Genomic DNA, 15,587 nt, shown 5'->3' with positions numbered 1-15,587 from the left:
CCATCAATTCCATAGAGGAGTATTCTTTGATTCACCACTATCCTTGATGTCTGAAAATATTCCTGAAGGAGGTAAGGTTTAATCAGAAAGAGAAGCTTTTGCTGTTCCATTCGCAATTCTGGCAAGATTCCAGGAGTTCTGACATGTCCCCAAAATTTCAAGGAAGCTTAATGGGTCAAAGATCCTGAGCCGGACTAAGCAAGCAAAATGTTTCAAAATTTACCAGACCTCCTAAACTGGATCTTTTTAATCTTTACGTCCCTCCAACCATGCCAAACATTCTTACCTTTCTCATGATCTTCCGCCCATAGAACATCACTTTGTCTCGTTTGCGAAATCTGTATTGAGGCACATGTGGTTGAAGTTGTTCTAAAACAGACAAGTTTCCCATCAGAAACCATCTGCAGCTTTATGTTACAGGCAGAAAGAAGACTAAGCACGAGTTGTCAGCTTCGTTACTTCCTTAATAGCCACAGTTCGTGTCTGCTAAGAAACAAACTATTGTGGCCAGCACTTCAAATTCAAACCCGCACAAGGCACCTCACGATTCAGCTCCAGTTAGCCAAGCCAGACTAGAGATGAGCTAGCTTAAGGCTCCACCTAATCACTGGGGAAGGTAAAAAGACTCTCTAAACAGGCAGAGAGATCAGGGGACTTTACGATCACAAAAGGAAACCTCCATTCACTGATGTCTCATTATTTTAACAGTGAAGTCACAGCAGGCTTGAAATTATTTGTAAGCCAAGTGACATTAAGGCTATCACACACTAGAGAAACAAAAGTCTCCAGTGTCCTGCACAAGACAGTTATGAATTTGACATTCAGAGCTGGGTAAGTGTATCAATGCAAGTTCTTTATCCTGTTAAAGCTTTTTTTTTCTGCAGAAGCCACTACCTTCACAGCAAAAAGTTATTACAAATTGACCCAGAATTTACCACATAATGCTACAAAAAATACTGAAGGTTACTGAGAAAAAAATACTGAGAAAACTGTTTTTAAACATTGTTGTTGAGTACTTACTAGACTGTTTCACTCTTCTATAGATGACAATCACAACAGTCCCTATCAGGAGCAAAGCAACTGCAGCTCCAATTGCAATTCCAGTCAGCTGTGGGAAGAATTTACAGGGGAAACAAATTAATGACTTTTGTAGTTGAAAGTTATTTTACGTTTTGGAGAACACTTAGCTCAGTAAGTGGCCTGAATATCACACACATTCATAAATATTTCAGTTTTAACTAAAACATCACACATACAAGAAGTTTAAATTTAAATTATATCAGTGCTTCATAAGCTTATATGCAAAATATTCAGCATTCTTCCCCTAAAGATCTGTGAACTGATGAGCTAAATATACATGGGATGAAATAAGAGGAATTAATTCCTGCCTCATGCACAGCAACAATAAGGAAAAAAAAACTCCTCCTCTCAGTCTACTCAGACTTCAGCTTTGACAAAGCAGAGTTCTTGGAGCTTACAAGCAAGTGCACACTATTTATGCACACACAATCTTTCATCCAGTTGATTAAAGCTGTACATTACCATAGTAGTCTGTATTCTGTCTTCTACAAATTGAAGAATTCGTGTTCCACCTGCTGGTAACACAGCCTAGCACCAAAAGGAAAGTGAAATTAGTTTCCCACAACAGGCAAAAAGCCTCCATAAAAACATCTCAGTGTCTGCTCTGCCATACACAATACAACTTGATAGTATTTTCCAATGTCTTTCTTTCAGCTATCATCCACTCTGAAACACAACACATTCAGTGGAGAGGGGCCAGTACTGGAGTTTATATTGGTGTCAGTTCCTAAACCATGCTAAAACAGGGTCAAACAGGGAGATGATGGCTTTTTTTTTTTAATGACGATGTTACTCAGAGCAATAAGGATAAGAGTGGAATGTAAAGAATTTTAAGAGACTAAGAAAATAAGCAATAAAATGGCAGATGAAATTCAGCATAAACAAGGAAGATTTGCACATGGGATTTGCTCTAACTCAGGTATACAGCCCTGGAACCTATCCTGACTGTTGCTATTCTGGGAAAAAAATGTGAAAGTTATAAAAGCTGTAAGTTTGACAGCTCAAAACTTCCCTGAGCGGAAGTAAAAAGCAAACCAAATATTAGGAACAAGTAGGAAACTAAAAAGAGTGTAAGAACACACCAGCCAGTAAGTCTTAAGTCTGACTCAAACCTTACAAGTTCTTGAATCTTATTTTTTGGTCCCAATTTTTGCCCTCAGTTCCAGATTTGGATGGTGTCTTAATTTATCTTTGCAACCAAAAGAAAACTGGAAGCGCACGCTGGGAGCCACCAAACCACGAGAGTCTCTCTCATCAAAGTTCATTGCGGGTTTGCAGTGCCTGACCAGCCAATGCTTGCAGATGAGAGTTTATCTTCTGAGGCTGCTTTAACACAGCGTACCAACAACGTTCCCAACATCCTCAACTATCGCTGTTATCAGTGTCAGGCTGTCATTAGTGGGATGGCAGTGAAAAGTCACAATAAAAAAAAACAACATTGAAAAGCTGTTAGCCACCAATACAGTCTGGCAAAGCCCAGTGAGTTTGCACTATTAGTCAGTTGTGGTCACTCAGTTTGTTTCTCCTTGACAGCGTCGGGGTTACACAGAGTTCTGCTACTATCCAGGCCTGTACGAGCTCAAATAACACGGAAAACAGGAGTTGCCAACCAACTGTCACATTGCTGCTACATGAGAAGAAACAAGTTCACGACAAACCAAAATGCACACACAGAGCCCTCACATCACAGTACAAAAAGTCAGTACTGGAAAGAAAAAATTCAGACCTCCAGAAGAAACTGAGAGGCTCATGTGTGGTTTATTAGCAACACCAGCGTGAATAACGTTCCCCCCACAGCATGGGGAGACTTGCAAACACTGGCGATCCTTTGGCAACAGCAGGGAAAGCCAACAAGCAGGATCTGACCTCACAGGCACCACAGCCATGTAAGTAGTTGTTTGTAAGAAAACAGCCCCTGGGACAGCTGTGAAATTGTTAAATCACCAGCCCTGCACAGCCACAACATCCCACGGCTGCAGGACGGAGCCTCCACTACCAGCACCTGCGTTCAACAACTTCACGTCCTCAGAAGCCTTCAGACAACACTCGGACACAAAACTTGTTTGGAACATCCCTGAGAGGACCAGCACGTCGCTGGAAAATGAAGTGGTGATAGACTAAGAGTATGTATTGACGTAAAAACAACTTGTCTGCTTTTTCCCGAGGTTTAATTCTCATTTTCTTAATGAAAATTTCACCGTAGATAAAAACACAGAGCTATGTCAGTAAGGCTCACACCCATCCAGAGTACGGCGCACAGAAGGCGCAGCTCCAGCGGGAGCTCCAGAACTTTGCATCGCAATCAAAGGTAAACAGCGAGCCGTGCCCCGCAGGGAGGGGTGCGAAGCCTCCCCGGGTGCAGAAAGCAGGGCCTTAAATTAGAAATCCCCCGAACAGGCTTCCCTTTGCACACCTGGCCGCATGCCTGTGGTTTGACTAGATGCTGGATTTTCACAAGAAAACGCCGTTTGCCTGCATACAAGCATGCCGTGTGTGGCTTTTAGGTCCAACAGCGACCAGTTCCCATCGCAGCCCCTGTGTGGCATTAGGGGAAGAGCAACGAGTCCCGGAGGGACTGACCACCAAGCAGAGGGCACGGAGGGGCCACAGCCGGGAACGCGGCGCAGAGCGCGGATGGCTCGTGGCGAAAATAAACCGAAAAATGGTAAAATACAGCACGGCGAGAGCAGCACCGATCCTGAGGCGTCGGGACGGTGAAACCCACGGGGGGACAGGTCCGAAACGGCAGCACCGCCCGCAGCACGGCCGTGACGGAGAAACGGCACAGAGACACCGGCACCCCGGCACCCCCCGGTACCCCCCGTACCTCCAGGCCGGTGCCGTTGCCCTCCTCCTCCTCCTCCATGCCTGTCGGTGCCGGGGCCCTGAGGGAAGAAGCCCAGAGCTCAGCGGGGACAGCGACCGCGCCCCACCCCCCCCCGCACTCATTTTGGGGCCAAAAACACCGAACCCGCGGGCGGGGGCCGCGCGGCGCCCACCTCCCCCAACGGCTCCCTAGGAAGGCTCCGCTGCCCCGCCGCGCTCACGCACCTCACACTGCGGGGAGCGAGCGGGGAGCCGCGCTGCGGGCAGGCGGTAGCCGGGGGGGGTCGGTACCGGCACCGGCACCGCCGGGAGCCCCCGGGCGGCCCCGCGCTGCGAACGGGGCCGAGCGGAGCCGAACGCAGCCGAGCGGGGCCGAAGCCAGGCCCGGCCCCGCCCCCGCCGCTGAGGGGAGCGCCCAGCCCCGCCCACCCAGCCGGCCTCCTCGCTGCTGATTGGCCCCCTACCGGCCCCGCGCCGAGAGCGAGCTAAGATAGGCTCTGCGGATTGGCCAGCGCGTTCCAGCCAGTGGGAGCGGGCGGTGCTGAGGGGTGCAGGTGCGGGTTGTGTGAGGCGAAGCGGCGGTGGCAGCAGCGGCGGAGCCGGGGGACAGAGCCCGGAGCCCGCAGCTCTCGGCCCGGCGCCGCCTCCCCCGCGTCCCGCCGCTTCCTGAGGGGCCGCAGGCGCCCGGCATGGGGCTGCTGGCCCAGCTGGCCCGCGGGCTGGTGCGGGGCGCCGACCGCATGTCCCCGTTCACCAGCAAGCGCGGCCCCCGCAGCCACAACAAGGGCCGCGGGGCCAAGAGGCTGGGCGTGCTGACCGCCAACAAGAAGTTCCTCCTGGTCAAGGAGATGGTGCCGCAGTTCGTCGTCCCCGACCTGGCGGGCTTCAAGCTCAAGCCCTACGTCTCGTACCGCGCCCCCGAGGGCTCCGAGCCGCCGCTGACGGCCAAGCAGCTCTTCAGCGAGGTGGTGGCGCCCCGCATCGAGAAGGACGTGAAGGAAGGCGCCTTCGACCCCAACGACCTGCAGAAGTACGGCTTCGAGCCCACGCAGGAGGGCAAGCTCTTCCAGCTCTTCCCCAAGAACTACGTGCGCTAGGGAGCGAGCGGGGGGATGCCCGCGGCCGCTGCCGTGAGCAGTGGTGGGAGACTGGACCTGCGCCCACAAATCCGGGACTGTTTCTTTCAGTGGGTATTAAAAGCTGATCCTTCCGCTTTGTCTTTCTGCAATGCGTGATTTTAATCGCGGTGGGGGAACTGGCAGCTTGTACCTCATCAGTGAGCAGGGAGGGTGTCAGTTGGCTTGCACCGTGTGTATAATTGCACGTGTGGGTGTCCTGCTTTCAGACAAGAGCTGATTGACCACACGCTGGTAATCACAGGAGGAAGTTGCTCTCCAGGCCGCAGAAGCAAATGTGCCTGACCTCTGGGAACGAGGGAGGGCTCCTCTGCCTCCAGGAGAGTCTGGAGCTGTGGGACAAGCCTCTTCGAGCTGAAGCATCCCTGGTCAGTATTGCCACAGCTCTGCTGCAAGTTGTGAGCACAGCCAAAAGCAGAATGTTCAAATGAATTTCTCACTAGCTAAAGGGAAGTGTTCCCCTCAAACAGGGATAAGACCTCCAACAAAGCCTTACTCTAAGCTCTCTGAGCAGGAGCTGTAGCCTGTATTGAATGTCACAATTATTCTGAGCTGTAGCTTATATTGAATTTCACAATTATTCCAGGCTTTCCCAAGCCTCAAAACTCCTCCTTTGAAGTAAATCAAGATACAGTTAATTAGCAGTGCAGATGCTTGACCTTTGAAGATAGATGCTTAAATTTTAAATACACCTTAAAAACTGTTTTTGAGATAGGTTCCTGAAAGAGCAATGCCTTACAATTCATAAAATGAAACATACAAGCAGCACTTAAGAGTTACGTGCAGCTGCTTATGCAGTAAAAATACCAAAATTCTAAGTAAATTGCTGGAAATAACGTTTGTCCCTGACCCTCAAGTACTGGAGTTTTTGAGAAAATGGTTCTGTGAAACAGTTCTGTGTGGAGACTGTAGCACTGCCCAGAGGTACTTTTTTTTTTTTTTTTTATGAGGCTTTCTAAATATGAAGTACTGCAAAGCTTGAATATCAGATAATTTAATTAGAATGCAGTTTTTCACATTTGGAGAGAAGGCGCATGTTACCTGTGCTCTCTGTGAGCATCCAGTCTGTAATGAAGACTGACAGATAAGTCAAAGTATTTTTTAAAAACAAAACCACCAGGATGCCAGCAGTGGTGTTCTACAGGTGTCCTAGAATAAGTCATAACTAAAGACAGTGAATCACTCTTCTTAGTAACAAATTCTTTTGTCTTAGATCAGTACGGGTTGTAACAACACAGGCTTTATGTAGTTTAGTGATTATAAATGTAGCAATAATCCACCCAAAGCATGAAGGGCTTTTTACAAAAATCAAAACAAACAAGAAAGATAAATCACTTGTCTTGATTTTATTTTAGAAACATCCAAAAATAGGGCGTTTTTTAACAAAAGCTCTTGTTCGCAATACTAATATGAATCTTAATGTAACAGCGCTCGAGAGTTTTTTTAAAATACACATTCACCTTTGAAAAAAGAGTTTCAAAGCAGTAAAATTCTTACCTACTGTACCTCGTTTTAGATGCAGCACTGTTACAGAAAGTTGTTGCTGGTGTTTCTTTCCCTCCAGGCAACTAATTCTTTAGGACTCTCAAAGAGAAACCATGCAAGCTAGAAATTACTGACCTAGTCTAAGCTCATTTGTTTCTAGAATGAAATTAAAAACAGAGAAAGTGTTTCCAGAAATGGTGTTTTGCTGATATTTCACAGTGAAAAAAGAAAGCTAATGGAGTAACCATGAGAAATTCTGCAGCCATTCCTGGAGGTAGTTAGGGCAATGCTGTTAAGATTTTGGTTTCTGTACTTTGAACTTAAAAAATGTCAGGAAACACTGCCTGTACTTTTTGGAGGTTTTGATTTTAAAGCTGTTCACCTTTAAAAAAAAAAAACCTGTAAGATCTTGACTTTGGACCTAAATGTACGTCTCTGAGTGGAAAAAAAACAACAACAAACAAAACAACGGTTTGATGCCTACAGGGTGGGAAGGGGTTGGTTAAGTGTGGCACTAAAATACAAGCAGGGCTTCCTACACACATTCTGCTAAGCCAGCTCATGCTTAGCTTGGAGAGCGATAAAGTGAGATTGCATCCAGGTGATGAGCCTGGTGTAAAGGTTGAGTGTGCAGATATACCAGAATCCTTACAAGTCAGGCCCTAATTGGAACAAAGCTTCCTGTTGCTGAGCTGCTCTCTGTCACACTAGTCAGTTTGGATTTCCTCCCATAAAAGGAATTTCTTTTTACTAAGTATCACCATAAGCACAACGCACTGTCAGTATCTGGACTGCCTTTGAGTGTCTTCTCAAAGAACATGCTAGTTTACGGATCACACAACGAGCTACATACACATCTAAGCCTCTACTCATGGACTTTTTTGAGAAATGCATGGAAGCCTCTGATCACAACGTGTGTGTTTGGCTACATGGAGGAGCACAGACAAGTTTGGTTTGTTTTGGAAGGAGAACAGGCTCCAATCACACAAATGCAAACCAGCCTTGAAGGGATTCCAACATAATGTACAAACGAGTAGCCTCTGAGAGGAAGGCTGTCCTACTTTGAATTAGTACATTAAGGGAAAACTGAATAAACGTGTCTGTGCTTGACCACACTTCTCAAAACAAAAATTTTCCTCAGTGCTGAAAATAAAACCATCAGGAAATAACTCCGTCAGTATTGACTTCTAAGACTCACAAACGCAACCATACAAACTGGCAAAACCCAAAAGAAATTAGGGCATAAGCTTAGATGTTACTGTCAGTGCAGAAATTTTCCTACCCTTTTCCCTTGGGACTGTCAATGCAAACTTTGAACCGTTCTTTCAGGTGGAGATCTAGTACCGGCCGTCTCCGAAGGGGTGGCCAGGCTCATTTCCCACTTCCAGACGTGTAGGATATTATCATAGAAAGAACAGGTTGCTACAATGCTCATTTCTTTTGGACTGGCTGAATCATCACTTCTGTCCAGGCTCATCCTGTTGGGTCTCTTAATTCCCGGGTCAGAACTGCCAACTGACTCAGGGCCTCCCCCTCGGTCAGTGCCAGAGCTCTCCCTTAAACCAGGCTCCCTACCCAGGTCAGGATCCCCAGACAGCTTAGGATGCGCCTCGTCTTTGAGCGGCAAGGCAGGGCCCTCGCTCTCCTCATCCAATATTACATCAAAAGTAGCTGTAGGAGACTCATAAATTATCTTCAGGTTTCGAACCTGCAAATTCAGTCTCTCGTCTCCTTCCTCTGGTCTTGCCACAAGCTCCCCCAAAGATTGGTACATAGCAGCAGAGTCCTGGGCTGCAGACAAGGAATCCCTCGGGCAGAGTCTTGACCAGTCAGCCCCATAGGCCAGGGAATTGTGCAAGACGTAGGATGACAGGATGATACACTCCTCCATGTTCTCCGCTTTAAAAAAAAATAAAAAATGAAATGAGCAGAAAGCAAGTTGTGAAACAGTTTGTTGCAGACTGCTTGCAAGGCATTCTAATATTGACTATGGCACAGAGTCAGAACATCCCAAGCTGGAAGGGACACACAAGGATCATCAAGTCCAACTCCTGGCCCACACAGGACCACCCAAAAATCGACCCCTATGTCTGAGAGCATTGAGCTCCAACGGGCTTGGTGCTGTGACTGCCCTGGGGAGCCTGTCCCAGTGTCATACAAGAGCTGTTGTCCTACCCCAGAGAACTGGTTACTGGTTGACAAAAGAGTTAAGCATCCTAGGAGGAACAAGGTACTGGCTCTCCTGACAATTCTTCAGCCACCTCTCACTAGCCTTGATTTTCCCTAGTTCAGTGAGCAGACAAGAGAAGAGGGTTTAATGGGTGTGACATTTGAAGAGCTTCATTATTCAAAATACCTAAACAGGCTCAAGAAAGACAAGACAGGTCATACAGCGATCTCCAATGAGCCATAACAATAACAGATAAGATTGGTAGACCAGGTTCTGATTATTAATAGATTACAGATGTGTTCTTCCCAGGTGCTTTCAGCATTTTACTGATTGTTAAGTGGACATCAAGTTCCTCCCATCCCTATACAGAAGAAATGTCATCCTCATTTCAGCAGCAGTGGATCTGCCCAAGGCCTGGAGAAGCCCAGCAAAGCAACCATTTTATGCAGATTGTATTTGTAATGTAAAGGCAAACAGCTTTTTAATCACATAAATACCTTCTGATTCATGCACAGGGCTTATTCGTGCTATTCTAGATTAACCAGACTGCACAGCACTTCCTTTCTGAGGCAATAACCAGTAGGTCAGTAACTTCTGCTGACAGCAAAGCATCACCTGATACTCACAAGAACCTCTTTGAACCAGCAAGATGAATACAAACCGGAATGGTCACGTCAACAGGTTGTGCTTTTACACCAAGGCAAACAGGCCTTGCTCCCATGCGAAGTTATGAGAGGTTTACGCATGAATAATGACAGTGCCTTGGCACAGCCTATCATGCCAACAGTGAGCGTAGGTCTGGGAAAGCTGGAAGAGTTACTTTAAGTTGGAATAAATGTCTCAGGCTATTAACAGTACCTGGATCTTTCTAGCAGGCTCAGAGCTGGAGCTTCCCCATTAACTTGGAGGCAAGAGAGGAGAGCAGCAGAGTAGTGCAAGAGCATCTCTCTTCCACTGAACACTCACCCATGCTTCCACGGCAGTCCAGGATTTTGAATCCGCTCTGCATGCAGGCTGCTAACAGCACGAAATCACAAGTTGGGTGCCACTTTAGCCTCCAAACTCCACCTTCAACATGGGTGTCTGCCAGCGGCTGCTTCATGTTCCTGGTGTCCCACAACAGCACATGCTCGTCGTAGCTGCAGATGCATCACAAATTAATATGCGGACGAGCAACATAGCTGATTCGGCACAACAAGTTCAGAAGAAAATTGGGAAATATCACATGCTCTTCACCTCACTGAATTTCTAAAGAAGCCACAGCTTGGAAGGCAGTAGCACATTCAAGGTAACCGAGGGGGATAATCACACTAGTAAAGAGCAGCTAGGAGGGATTTACCTGCCAGTAGCCAGAAGGTTCTCCCGGTGGGGACTACACTGAATACTGCACACACCCATTGAATGTCTGCAAAACAGCATCATACAGCAGAGGGAAGAGACAATGATACACAATTTGAGAAGGGGTTCTTCCTTGAATATCAAGGATTTGGAGTGCAATTTACTGCATCACAGTGTCTCCAGAAAGGAGAGTAAGGTGAACTCAAATTTCACCTCAATTAAATGCCCAGGCAGAGTTCCATCTACACAGCCCAACAGCTTTTCCAGAGCAAAACTTCTACCCATACAGTCTCTTGGCATGAATATTTTCTAGTAATATTTGTAACATAAACTAGAGCAGTTTTGCTGAGATTCTTCAGAAATTCAGCAAAACAACTCAATTCCCAGAAGACTTTACTCTCAATGTTAATATTTTCATAATCCAGATTGTTTTAAGGCTACATATAAAATTTCACTGGAAAGCTGTACATACTGTTTTAATCATATTCTACCAAATACATATGTCACCAGAAAAAAAAAAATACTTTAAATGACTGAACAGTGGAGAATATTTTTTTAAAAACCTTCCACGATAATATATCCAAATTTAACACACACAAAAATCCCCAAAATAAGAGCATAAATCATTACGCTTCTTTTATGAAGAAGCCATCAACATCTTCCTGTTTGGAAGCGAGCAGTTCATCAATTGTTTTGAAGGACACGGAAAGAAAAGTTTCAACCTGAAGCTATCCTGATGAAAAATCTAATTTCTCTCTCCATGTCCCAGAGGAGGCACAAACAAGACTCCACGGTCCTTGTTCATCTCTGCATGCATAGCTTGGGAAGGGACACGACAGCTTCAGGGTCCAGCTGCAGGCATAGCTTGGTTACCTCTTGCTGGTGAAGACAGGAGTCTCTGGACTGCATCTGGTGTCCCAGCCTTTTAGCAGGTTGTCATCTCCTCCTGCACAAAGGCAAAATACAGGTACCCTAAACACCACCCAAATGACCACATCAAGGCAGAGAACCAAAACAGTTAACACAGAGCTAATGCTTTTCAGCCCTAGGATATCAGAGCATTTACCAAACATACCAACTATCATTTGAGGCTCACAGTACCCTCACCAGAGAAGAGAAGAGACATGCAATAACAATATCCTCACTCTGCTAAGCAAAAAAAAAATAAAAATTTAGAAGCAAAAAAGACTGGACTCTAGAATCTCCCTGGCTCTTTTGCACACCCCAACACATCACCATCTTTTTTTGCCAACAGCAAGCCAAAGCACATGTTAAAAGACAAGGTTTCTCCTAATTAACCCTAATTGCTTCCCACAAGCAAGAAGCTTTTTGACCCTAGCAGAGGGCCCCAGCTCTTTCAAGAGGTGTGATGGAAGCAGCATACCCAATCCTGGAAAGTAAAATCCCAAGGAACACACATCCCTAAACAAGGTGTCCCCTTAAAACACACCCTAATTGAGATTCCCAGTGCTTACAAACCTGAATACACAACATCAGTGTTCCAATAATTGAAAGCAGCAATCCAGGCCTCAAATTTGTGAGCTTTCCACTGGTTCAGGACATGCACAGAAGGAGCAGATTCATCTATGGAGAACAGATTCAGCTTCCCCTCTGAATCACTGCTGATCACTCGCAGAGGACACCCACTGCAGTGGAACACAGAGTAAACGTTAGAAATTACTGAAACTGATGTCCCAGAAGGTTGCTAGAGCAGCCAAAGTACAGATAGATAGCATGTTTGATTCAAATGAACATTAGGATAAACTGGTATTGCAGTGGAGGGATGCATGCATTTATACAGTTATTTTCAGCTTTCCATCTATAAATCATCTGTGTTGGTGGTGGTGCCCATTCCCTGACCTCACAGAGTCAGGTTTTAATATCATGTCAGAGTCAGGAGGTTTTAATATCATGTGCTTGATATTAAAATGAATTAATTCCATGTGAAGAGGAATTTTTTCCCTCCACACCAGATTGACAAGGACCTCTGAGAACCTCTTCCCTCTTCTGCAGTACAAATAAGTGGCTTCCTTCACTGCTATCAGAGGCATCCAAAGCACTAACAGATCCTGACCTTTCCTGCTCTTTTCCCATAGTACACTACTGCTGCATTTTCTGGACACAACGTACTTAGAACACCAGCAAAAGTTTTGCAGATCACAGCGCACAGATTTTAGGACATTCCCTGATGTGAACTCGATATCTTCTGATTGGTTACCTGCAATTGCAAGTACTGATTTTGGTGACTGGGGGCTTCTTTCCAGTTGTACATCATACACTACTTACTAAACCACATTGAATTTCCCAAATTTCCACACAAGACATACGGGGTCACCCCCTAGCCCTACTTTCTGCGAGTTCTACAGAGAGGCAAAGGCTGCACATTCAGCTTCTAGAAGGGGTTATTTGTCTCTCAGCAGACAACAGTGACAGGCTTCAAAGGGGCTTTTCATCATGGCAAACATCATCCATCTTGAAGGGCAGAAGCAAGAGGAAGATGAGACGTACAGAAGAAAGTAGAACTGGAAATTCTACTTATTCTTTAAACAACACAAAAAACACATGCACATAAACATGTTTAATTAGCAAAAGCAACTGAATGCCTGTCCTTCAACATTAAGCACAGTACTGCCTGGGCCCCCTGTTTTCCAGCCTTACACTGAAAGCACCGCTCTTTGCTTTGCACATAACTTACAGAAAACACACACCCTACCCCTTCCAGGGGACAACTTATTCATGTTTTTTAATGCAGTGATGCCAATTCTGAAATCAAATGTATGAAATGTATGAAATCAAATGTACTTCCAAACCACTTCTCTTCTGTTTCTCATGAAACTGCAGCTAAAATTTTTATGTGCACTATTTCCTTACTATCCTTTTTTAAGCAGAACTTCACACTGAAATTTCAACTGTTCTAAGAGTAGATGGAGAAACCGAGTTGGATCCAGCGGATCGAGCTGCGTCCCACTGTGGTCTTTCAAAAGAGAAGAGATGCCTCTGGGTCACCTGAAGCTGTTCACCATTGCATAACCCCAGATTTGTGGTTTGATTAGGCTCTGCTCTTGTTACAGTCACCACACTATACTTTCTTGTTCCTTCGTTACCCTTGCTCTGGGAATAGTAACTTCTAGAGAAGGTAAACGAATGCAGCCCACTGCAAGAATGCCTTAAGCCACTTCCCCAAAAAAAGACACCAGTTTCATTCAACTAAAGCCTCAGCTTGTATCTGTGAACTGTCACACACACAAAAACCTCAACAGCAGCCTCTGTTTCCCATCCTCACCATTGCCCTCGTCCTGTGGACCAGTCTAAAGACAAGGCCAGACGCTGTGCACCAAGATCGACCTTGAAGCATGGCTCCAACATGCAGCTGTTCTTCTACTGGAAAGAAAAGAAAGGGGTTAAGACTGAGAAGACAGCAAGTACATAACATGTGTGCTGCCTGCACCTACAGCGAGTGTCTTCCAGAGACAGAGAAGCACATTACGGTCCCACACAACGGAAGAGATGAAATGTCCCAAAGCAATGTACAATTGCTCATCACTAGCTAAAGGACAAACATTATGCATACAGCACACCCACCCCTTTGCTTTCCACATCCCACCAAATCCCCCTTAAATTTTGCTTCCTCTTAGTGGGCGATGAAGTTCAGAACTGATTATCTGACTGCTGAATTCCCATACAGACTGGTTTTCCCTTTCTTCACATGGCTCTCTCGATTAGTCCCTTTTCCCACCAACTCCGAAAAACCCTTCTCCAAAACTCTTCCCAGCTTTTAACAACTTTGCACCTTCTGATTTCCCTGAGGGAGAGTTAAGATGGACTAACTGGTAACAGTTTCCAAGTTTTGCTGTTGCTCTCCCCATGCCTTCACCTCCCACACCCTGCATGTGGTAGAGCCCAGCCAGTCTTTCTTGGTGCCATGAACAATTTTGCGGCATATATGAGAAACATTAGCAGAAGACAAAAGAAGCATTAAAAAACAAACAAGCAATAACAACAATAAAACTAAGACCACTGAGAAAGACCTGAAAGCCATATACCTTCCCTGCAAAGTCACTGAGCATTGCTAATAAATCTAGAGCCGTATTAAACCCGAGTTAAAAACAGGTTCAGCATCAGCTGGCGTTATAGCCACCTACCTCACTTCCAGTCAGGTGGCAGAACTCCACGGCCCCTGTTGAGTTTGCAATGCCAACCATGGGATGTTCTGCAACTGGAACATGGCACCTAAAAGATCCAACAGTTCAACAAGTCCTGAATGCACATCTGTGCGGAGTTTAAGAAAGATAGCAAAGCCATAACATTTATTCCAGGATGCAGAAGAAGGTACTTGATCAAAAAATTTCATGAAGAAAATCTGAGGCTCAAAGTTCCCACAAGCCTGTACCAGGGGGAAAATATTATACAGAATCACAGAATTTCTAGGTTGGAAGAGACCTCAAGATCATCGAGTCCAACCTCTGACCTAACGCTAGCAGTCCCCACTAAACCATACCCCTAAGCTCTACATCTAAACGTCTTTTAAAGACTTATACTTATCGGGGGAATTATGATATATCATTATACAGACAGATGATGTCCAAAGTCACTGACAAGCTGCTCATAAGCAACCCAAAGAATTTAACAAAGAAACGAGCAGTCTCTGCTCACTGAAGTGAACTGCTTCCCTCCGAGAAGTCAGGGGCAGTTTAACTAATAAACATGAACGTTGCTGCCATACCAATGGCCAAAAAGGGACCCCGAAGCAGCAGAGCCCGCCGTGGTCTGCAGCTGCTGCGAGCTCCAAGCCCTGTGGGGCCAGCCTTACCACTTGATATCCAGGATGGCGGCGGTGTCTATCCTCTGGATCTCGGTCAGCGGGACGTAAGGCTGCTCCTCGTAGTGGTACAGGTAGAGGCGCCCTGTCCGGTCGCAGGCCGCATTGCTTCCTCTCTCATCACCCTTCGCCGACAATTAGGAAGAAAGAACCGGGCTTAGCGGCGCCTCCACCTCCCGCACACCTCCCCGCCTCAGGACCAGGCCCAGGGCCGGCCGGTAGGGGCACGGCACGGGGCAGGGCTCCCGGTTTGCAGCCCCCAACCCCCCCCGTGGGCTCACCGCGGCGGGCAGGCGGAGGTGGTAGGTGCCGCAGGCCAGGATGCTGTGCCAGCCCTCCACCGGGCACCACTCCACGGCATCGGCGCTGAACTCCGTGTCCACCACCTGCAGCGTCCATGTCCGGCACGGCGCCGCCATCTCAGGCCGCCCGCATGCTGCGCCCCGCCGGGCCCGGCAGCCGCGCTCCTCCGCGGGGCGGAGCGGGGCGGGGAGGAGCCGCCGCCCGTCTGCTTCCCGGTCAGCGGGGAGGGACCGGCCCCGGGAGGGGACCCCGGGCTCCCTCTGCACCCGCGGGGCTCCCAGGGCCTCGAACGAAAGCCTCTCGTCCCTAACCCCGAGGGGCAGCCGGCGCTGTCCCGCTTTGTCCTCCCGGCCGCTCCAGCGCCCCTCAGGACCTCCCTCCGTTCCCCTTTGCCCATCCCTGCTGGGCTGTCCCTCAGCTGCTGCAGGCC

The 15,587-nt window shown here is 47.0% G+C and overlaps 3 protein-coding genes across 3 annotated transcripts in view; 1 reads left to right on the top strand and 2 right to left on the bottom strand.

Moving 5' to 3' along the window:
- PNPLA7 (patatin like domain 7, lysophospholipase) overlaps positions 1–4,384 on the bottom strand; it is a 127,252-nt gene extending 122,868 nt beyond the window's left edge. Inside the window, exons 1-5 of the mRNA XM_082775679.1 lie at positions 4,132–4,384; positions 3,908–3,965; positions 1,543–1,608; positions 1,021–1,108; positions 287–369 (exon numbers count right to left, since the gene is read on the bottom strand). Coding sequence (XP_082631805.1) covers positions 287–369; positions 1,021–1,108; positions 1,543–1,608; positions 3,908–3,946 — 276 coding nt within the window. The 5' untranslated portion in view covers positions 3,947–3,965; positions 4,132–4,384. The remainder of the gene's footprint in view (positions 1–286; positions 370–1,020; positions 1,109–1,542; positions 1,609–3,907; positions 3,966–4,131) is intronic.
- Positions 4,385–4,455: 71 nt separating this feature from the next.
- MRPL41 (mitochondrial ribosomal protein L41) lies at positions 4,456–5,116 on the top strand. Its single transcript, XM_082775681.1, has one exon. It carries the CDS (start codon positions 4,596–4,598, stop codon positions 5,001–5,003), a length of 408 nt encoding a protein of 135 aa, XP_082631807.1. The 5' UTR covers positions 4,456–4,595; the 3' UTR covers positions 5,004–5,116.
- A 1,253-nt stretch (positions 5,117–6,369) lies between these two features.
- On the bottom strand, positions 6,370–15,318 carry DPH7 (diphthamide biosynthesis 7). Its single transcript, XM_082775680.1, has 9 exons — positions 15,136–15,318; positions 14,846–14,979; positions 14,178–14,265; positions 13,319–13,413; positions 11,515–11,681; positions 10,909–10,981; positions 10,037–10,102; positions 9,664–9,836; positions 6,370–8,426 (listed from the first exon to the last, which is right to left on the bottom strand). The coding sequence occupies exons 1-9, from the start codon at positions 15,271–15,273 to the stop codon at positions 7,828–7,830; spliced, it is 1,533 nt and encodes a 510-aa protein (XP_082631806.1). The 5' UTR covers positions 15,274–15,318; the 3' UTR covers positions 6,370–7,827.
- Between the last annotated feature and the right edge of the window lie 269 nt (positions 15,319–15,587).

Source organism: Aythya marila, assembly GCF_965140915.1.
Source record: "Aythya marila genome assembly, chromosome: 19".
Classification (NCBI taxonomy): Eukaryota; Metazoa; Chordata; class Aves; order Anseriformes; family Anatidae; genus Aythya; species Aythya marila.
Note: the sequence above shows the minus strand (reverse complement) of the source record. Positions and strands in the feature narration are given on the sequence as shown.

Coding starts and splice junctions, on each gene's coding strand:
- MRPL41 (XM_082775681.1), top strand. CDS start 4,596: ATGGGGCTGCTGGCCCAGCTGGCCCGCGGGCTGGTGCGGGGCGCCGAC.
- DPH7 (XM_082775680.1), bottom strand. CDS start 15,273: ATGGCGGCGCCGTGCCGGACATGGACGCTGCAGGTGGTGGACACGGAG. Junction 14,266..14,845: donor GCCATCCTGGATATCAAGTG/GTAAGGCTGGCC, acceptor TGGATCTTTTAG/GTGCCATGTTCCAGTTGCAG. Junction 8,427..9,663: donor GGACTGCCGTGGAAGCATGG/GTGAGTGTTCAG, acceptor TTTTTTTTAAAG/CGGAGAACATGGAGGAGTGT.